At 42.5% G+C, this 8,030-nt stretch overlaps 1 protein-coding gene across 1 annotated transcript; it reads left to right on the top strand.

Moving 5' to 3' along the window:
* Positions 1 to 690: 690 nt before the first annotated feature.
* On the top strand, positions 691 to 7,779 carry LOC104947762 (uncharacterized; the record flags this gene model as incomplete). The annotated part of the gene is made up of 10 exons (XM_010773853.1): positions 691 to 838; positions 1,494 to 1,655; positions 2,201 to 2,359; positions 2,674 to 2,827; positions 3,541 to 3,878; positions 4,681 to 4,962; positions 5,127 to 5,178; positions 5,989 to 6,117; positions 6,797 to 6,990; positions 7,685 to 7,779. Coding segments are annotated over exons 4-10 (1,169 nt in total), but the record flags the coding sequence as incomplete, so codon positions are not given.
* Positions 7,780 to 8,030: the final 251 nt, after the last annotated feature.

Genomic DNA, 8,030 nt, shown 5'->3' with positions numbered 1-8,030 from the left:
ATGCCACGACAGATGTTAGCTGGCTAAAGGAATCAAACCGGAAACCCAAACCCAAAGTTACCACATACTCCAGGCAGGCGCCGGTCAAACCTAAAGCGGTGTCTCTTCATACTCCATGTAGGCCTTTACAGCCACACATTCACGCTGCTCTTAACTTGGAATTTATTACATTAAGACTAACTTTTAATATTTGAAGACTTTGTATATGTTTTCCACTTTTTAGAATGAGTATTTTCATATAAAAAGGGTTTTCTTTCATTACAGATGAATCACCAGGTTTACCCCTACCCTCTAAACAACCTGTCAAGGGCACTTCCAAACTGAAAAAGGTAAGCCAGTATTGTTTTTGATTCGGTTTTCAAAGGTACATTGTGTAGGATTTGGCAGCAACTAGCATTCAATCAAGTCATGCACTATCCCTTTCAGCCACAGTATGCCATTGTTGTTTAATCAGCAGAAGCCTGAGGTTATCAAGAGAGTGGAGCAGCGGAAAAAGACATCGAAGCCTCTAGCAGCAGCAGCAGCACCCAAAGCAGCAGCAGCAGCACCCAAAGCAGCAGCAGCAGCACCCAAAGCAGCAGCAGCACCCAAAGCAGCAGCAGCAGCACCCAAAGCAGCAGCAGCACCCAAAGCAGCAGCAGCAGCACCCAAAGCATCAGCAGCAGCACCTGAAGCAGTAGCAGCAGCACCCGAAGCAGCAGTAGCAGCAGCAGCACCCAGCAGAGCTCAAGCAGCAGGCAGGAGGCCCAGGAGAACTGCAGCCATCTCTACCAAGAGCTACAGGGATCCAGACACTGATGACAGCCAGTCAGAGGCAGAGAAACCTCTGTCTCCCGAGGCAAACACATTTCCATATATATTACTTTCATTTCCATTTTCACATTTAGTACATTTCATCCTCTTTTGAAATATTACTGAACAAATAACATCATTTGTGTTCTAATAGAGTAATGCGTGTGACTAGGTTTGACCTGATCAGAACATTTGATTTCCAAGTATTGTGGATCTGCCAAAATCAATTGCCAGTTTGGAATCTTGTTAATTAAAGGAATGCAACAGACCAGTAGTATTAAACTCGTTAGGCATTACAATGAAGCCTACGTCTTAACTCCAAATAATACATCCATTAATGAGCCCATCTTTGATCCAGTCTAAGCAGTTACATCCCTTGTTACCCAGTAACATTGATAAGACATTTGTTTCAATATTTGGTGTTTTATCCTTAACAAACACATGCTAGGTGTTACTTTTTTAAAGGAAAATATGTGAAAATACTAACAAACATTTTGTAGTTGTAGTAGTAGAAGTAGTAGTAATAGATGCATAAAGTTGTTCCTCATCCCACGCACACAAGCAAAACCACCAGGAGCCATTGGGAGCACACAGTCGACTGTTTTGCACCTAATGTAAATGTATTTTAGAAAGAAGGCAGTTAATTAGAGTGCTGTTGCAAATAGACTGAAATCATACTGTCTTTGTTCCCATAATAATAGTACTCCTCCACTAATCATCTGGAGAAAGCTGAGAAAACCCACAACGCTGCCCAAGTGAAGAAGAAAAGGACTGCCAGCAAACAACCAACCAAAAGCTACAGGAAGCCAGAAAGCAGCGAATCAGAGTCGGAGCTCTTGGCACTGCAGCCACCCAATTCCAAGGTAGAGGTCGTTGGGTTGATGTGTCATGTTGTGATCAAGCTATATCTATTTTGCATGGCATAAAGCACCTGTCTGAATATACAGTATATATATGAAATCATATTTGTATTACCACATGGTAACTCTTTGCTTTATGTGACTTTAATTTGTATTTGATTAAAGCCCTAGCAAATATATCTAGTGGACATGTGTAAGGAGGCATCTATCTTTCTAGAATGATTCAAGAGTCACGTTAGCACTCAAAGTGAACGCAGACGGATGTAGCTGTTCTCCAGGCATCTTAAAGTTAGAGCTTGTGTTTTTGAAAGAAAGTAATACACTGGCAGGAAAATAAAAAGGGCCTGAACACAATTAGTATATTGGCAGACAATGACCAAGAAAGGTTCGGCCACGGGCAATCTTTTTTTTCAGAAATCCACACAGACGTACTCTCACACTACTCTGAGATCTGTAGGCTTAACAAATCTGTTTAGCCTGATGGCGCTGCATTAATAGTAGACTGTTGCAGAATATTTCCCATCCCTTTTTGGGTTTTCTGCCAACAGAAACATATTGAAGGCCAGCAGGGGAAGGTGGAGAAGAGCCGTTTAGAGGTTCCAGAGGTGAAGAAGAGAAAAAACACCTCCTCTGAGCAATCCACAGATACACACCAGAGACTGGACAGCAACAAGCAGTCAGATCTGAAAAAGCCATCTGGTTCGAAGGTGGGAGCCCAGCTCTATTTGAGTAATTTCAGCGTGCTTTTTGAAAAGTATAAGGCTATATAAATAAAAACATGCTTTACATTTTTCATCAATTGCTAGTAAAAGCATTAAAAACATTCCAAAAGCTGTTTCAACTCAAATGTAAGCACATAGCTGTATATTTTTATGTATAGCAAATGGTGAAAAATATCAAGATGTTACTTTTTAACTCTGAAGCTGCGAATAAGCCACAGTCTTGAACTTGAACATTCACATTGTGGTTCAGAATGGCTTTCATGCTTGTTGACATATAACAGAGACACTTTGCTTTTCAGGAGTTGCGGCCTAAGAATGTTCTTCCGGAAACTCCGAAGTTTAACAAGAAAGATTACGCCCATGCCAAAGATCAGATGAATGGAGTGAAGGATTCCTGGGCGGCCCGCCAGACCTCTTTCTGTCCGTCCCCTCCTCTGATCGAGAGGATGAGATGTAAGAGTGGAAAGTTACTCACCAAAAGTTAGATAACAGTCATTTGACATCAGCCTGTGTCATAGTGATTCAAATGATAAGCTAACTCCATCACAGTAGCCATATATTACTGATACTTCTGGAACTAGTTTCCCTTTATTTAAGTATTGTATAGCTATATAGTGTTTGGTTTTCACTCAGTGTAGCCATGCTGCATGTTTCCTTAACCAGCTCAAACCTTTGGAGATGATTCACCTGGTGGGGGGGGGGCTGACTTCGTCTCAGTTAAGTCCCCATGTGGCCTTAAAGTTAAGCCCTGTGGTCAAAAAAGAAAAGAAAAATCAGTTTACATTTTAAGACAAGAAGACAGATTTGAATTTCTGAAGGTCCGAACACATATTTAAAAATATTTCTGACCCAAAACCCCAACGTTTTGCACCTATTGTATTTAAGAGATTTGCTTTGCCTGTTTCAGTCATGAGATATTTTGTGTTAAGCTCTGAAAAATGTGCAAAACATAATGTGTGTACTGGAAGATGTTCCCACTAGAGGAATTTGTACTTTTATCTTTATAGAGAAAGATTTAAAACAGTTACATAAATGACCGTATTGCTCTCCAACCTTTTAACTGTAAATTGATATGAAGAAAAGCATGTATATATTGACCTTATACTCTCTGTCCAACTTCTGAGGCCAGCTGCTTGAACATCTGTGTTTACTTTGGTCCCTCACAGCTGCCGAGAGGTCAGCCCCAACCTTCGGTTTGACCTGCTCCCCTCTCCTCACCCCGTTGGGATCCCCACTCCCTGCCTCCCCTGAGCCTCCCTGCGAGGACACCCCCTCGCCAATCCTGCTGCTTCCCAAACCTCGCTCTACACTCAGCAGTAAAGGGACCTTCAGGCTCTCCTCTTTCTGCAGCGTGGATAAGAAGCACAGATCATCCAAGACTCACTCGGTCCAGTCTGTACGCTCTCTCTCTTCACTCAGCCGCAAAGGTCAAACAACCAAAGGTCAAACAACCAAAGGTCAAACCCCCGCTGCAGGTTTCCCCATTGGACCTCGTGCAGCAGAGGTAAAACAGCACCTCTCTGACACCTTATGGAGGTCACATGGCCGTATATGTATTTCGTGTTCAAGTTGACAATTACATTTTTAACGTGGCATAATACCACATTCTCACTTTCACCCAAATGATATAAACAGTAGCTGCGCAGTGTAGCAAAGAAAATGTACTATAAGTCATTCTCAACTGGACTTATTATCTTTTCAGAATTTCAACTACAAACGTCTTATTCATCAGTTGCGATGACTGCTGGGTTTTCTTGGTAGTTAACATCTTGGAGTGATTCAAAGACACACCTTTACACTACATAGAAGTTATTTACGTTATGCCACAGTCACGTGAGATTCACGAGAGTGACTTGAATGGAGGTGTGAATTATTACATAGCTTGAGGCCTTCAAAACCAAGAATTCAAGTGAGTATGACTATGACCTAAGCATTGCTTAGAGAACTGACAGCCGCTCTCAGGGGGTGGATGTGTGTAACCATTAGTCTGAAGTGGCTATTTAAGAGTTTCAACTTCCCCAGATAAATACATTAAGTAATTAAGGATCAAATGGTGGAATTGCACATGATGATCCGAATGATTAAGTTGCATGATTAAAAGGACCTATTTAACTCCAGACAGAGCGGATAATAGCACTGCAACACTTCATCTGTGCCTCTTAATGCGTTGCTGGAAATGTCTGTTCTGTCCCTGATCTCTGACAGCCATGGTGATTAGACACCCACTAAGTGAGTGTCCATACTCCTTCTTGTCCATCATTTTCTCATCACTTTCTGTCCCTCTTCATTCTTTTATTTGTTTCCAGATAAGTTCAATCCAGCAGAGTCTGCACTCAGCGCCTCCATCGCCTTTGTCTCCGTCCGCTCGGCCCCTGTTGACATCCACCTTCCTCGAGCAGGAGAAGCCCCCCATGTCTTCTCCTCCTCAGTCTACGATCCCTGAAGTCACCGTCAGCAGCCGTTATGGCTTCAGTAAAATGTCTTCAGTATCCTGGGTTTCCAGCCAGTCGTCCACTAAGTCATCAGTACTCACCAGCCGAGTTAAGGAGAGCCCCGATGACAGCCTGGCTGTGTCTCATAAAAGAGAGGTATTGCTTTACCACACTTCATGTTTTATGATCGCTTGATTCTAATTAGATGGATACATGGACTCACTGATAACAGCAATGAAAGTCCACTGACTGCTATTGTGATTTTGAATAGTTTTAACCAGTTTAACAAATGGCTTTTGCATTACTGTCCATCCTGACAGAAAACACCATCTTCAGACCGAGAACGAAACTCTGAGCAGCTTCGTATCTCAGGTAAAATACCATTTGTGTTTAACTTTTTGTTGTATTATCCAGTTGCTACATACTAACCTCTCAGCTAGGTCCCCCCCACGCGTAAACGCCAACGTTTTAATTCAGTATAAAATGACATCTTATTAAATAGAGGATACGTCCCCTCCTGACCCAGAAAGCGATGCAGCTTCAGGTCCAGGTCATCTCACGCCTAGACTATCTGGCTGGTCTACCTGCATGTGCCCTCCGACCTCTGCAGCTTATCCAGAATGCAGCAGCTCGTCTGGTCTTCAACCTTCCTAAATTCTCCCACACCACACCGCTCCTCCGCTCCCTTCACTGGCTTCCACTAACTGCTCCACTTCAAGACACTGGTACTTGTGTACCATGCTGTGAATGGTTCTGGCCCTTCCTACATCCAGGATATGGTTAAACCATACACCCCAGTATGTGCACTCTGCTCTGCATCAGCCAAACGGCTCGCTGCACCCTCACTGCGAGGGGGACCCAAGTTTCCATCAACAAAAACACATCGGTTTGCTATCCTGGCTCCAAAATGTTGGAATGAGCTCCCCATTGACATCAGGACAGCAGACTCAACTTCGAGCAATTTCTGTTTTCTTCTAGTTTGTATCTTCTTGGTCGAATGCACTTATTGTAAGTCGCTTTGGATAAAAGTGTCAGCTAAATGCAATGTAATAGTCGTTATGGTAATGTGTTCCCTCTAATGAGGCTCCACGGTCAAATGAGAGTCTGCTTAAGAGGAAACCCCTGTGTTCTGAAACAGTTGTATACCGGGTCATTGGTTATAACAGATGGTTCTTTTTACAGGACCAGGTCGCAAGCGCCACATCTCATCGTCGAGTGATTCTGAGGAAGATGAGAAGGAAGAGAAGAAAAAAAGCAGGATCAGAGGGCAGCGTTCTCCTCGGATGAAACCGAGGAAGTTGTTCAAGTCCTGTAAGACGTATTCTTGACTGCCAGTGAGCCGCTGTAAAGTACATTTATTTTTTATTTCAGGCAGGAATAACATTTCCTACATTTCCTGGTAGAGGAACTTTTATTAAGGAATCAGTGCGTCTTGTCTGTCGAATATAAGTGCACATGCAAACCTGAAAAACATGAGTCACTCAAAGTTATTTTTGTGAAACTTAGTTATTAAGTTAAGGCCTCTTGATGGTACACATATTTCCTCATCGTTTCAACCAGACCTCATGGTCAGGTAATTTAGACGAAAGGGAATGTAGTCAAAGGATAATGCTTTCAAAGGTATCAAGGAAAGAATACAGAAGTGTATCAGAGAGAATAGGACTGTGAATAAAAGCACTCATGGCACAGGTACCCTAAATACTTCTGGGCGTGTTGTCCTGTGTTCTCTGAGACTGCCAGAAATCACAAAGCTGTTTTAAAATAAGATGTAATACTTACATTTAAAATACAATTTTAGATGTTACATTATACAACATATAACAATAGTAGAGTAGACAAAAAAAGCTCTTTGAAAATAGTTGTGTTTTCCTGGCCTTCTTTTTTGGTTTTAGAAGAACACACCGATTGCAACCTGTATATTTAAAATCATATATATTTATTTTGTTGGGATGTTCACTCTAACCGATCAGTGTCTGCCTGTTACCTTTAGTCACTGGGATGTCTGCTGACGCTGAGGTGAGCCACGTGATGTCTTCTTCCCACACAATGAGCTCCAGTCACTGCTGGGAGGCCGAGAGGGGAGACGGAGACATGGAGGAGGAGGACTGCGACTTACCAAACCTGGCTGTGAACCAGAGCAGCATGTTCCAGCAGTTCAGCAACGACCTGAAGAATAAGTTCAAGGTTGGACACACACACACACACACACACACACACACACACACACACACACACACACACACACACACACACACACACACACACAGGACAAACGTATAAATAGTCCAGAGGGGAGAAAGAATATGCCACAGTAACTGCACTACTGACGTCTGCATTATGTAGTTCCCCTTTTCCTGGAGGAATTTCAGAAGGTACTTAACACCACTAATTCAAATATTTAACCAGGTAAGGCCCATTGAAATTAACTTTACAAGAGAGAACTGGCTGACAAAAACACACAGATAAAGAGACAGAATACACAAAAGGAGAGATGAAATGAAAGCATAAAGAAAGCCTGAGAATGCAAAACTAAAAGGTATTGTGTGGGACAAAGACCAACAGAACAAGAGTAATCTTATAGTAATGAGACAGAACTTAACAATTGGAATGAACCTCAGGGAGGCATAATAAGCTGTGTGATCCGTATTAAAACTCTGAGCTATGCATATACAAAAGATCTCCATAGTCCAACACAGGTTAAACAAAAACTGGCAGCAACAAGTAACTTTTTACCTTGAAAGAAAAACCAATTTAACATAAATAAAAGAAGATGACTGTGTGTGTTTTAGAAAGCAGTGACTGAGCTTGAAATATATCCCAGCACTTGTTATCTCTTGTCAGCTCTGCTTTCTTAATCCTGAAATATGTTTGTTTTCAGAACCGTCACAACATGGTGGAGATTTACAACAAGCAGACTCTGAAGACCGTCCAGCAGCACGTCTCCTCCCTCAACACGCAGGTCACCAAGCACAGGTCAGTTAGTATGTGGTTACTGTTGAATAACTAACATTTGCCTGTACTGTTCATATTGGCTAATCAGGGCCGGCCCTAGACTTTTGGGGGCCCTAAGCGAGCTTTGGCTTGGGCCACTCTAGCGCGTTCTCACTACACACAACACGGAACCAACTTTTGTCTTATGATGTTAGCATAAGCACACATATTGTATAAATAAACATGTAAACACCGTGGACCTAACCTCCTCTAGGGGGGTCCCGGGGCAAGCT

This window comes from Notothenia coriiceps, unplaced genomic scaffold (genome assembly GCF_000735185.1).
Source record: "Notothenia coriiceps isolate Sejong01 unplaced genomic scaffold, NC01 NC01_scaffold00013000, whole genome shotgun sequence".
Taxonomy (NCBI): domain Eukaryota; kingdom Metazoa; phylum Chordata; class Actinopteri; order Perciformes; family Nototheniidae; genus Notothenia; species Notothenia coriiceps.
The sequence above is the reverse complement of the archived record's forward strand: the minus strand, read 5'-3'. Positions and strand labels throughout refer to the sequence as shown.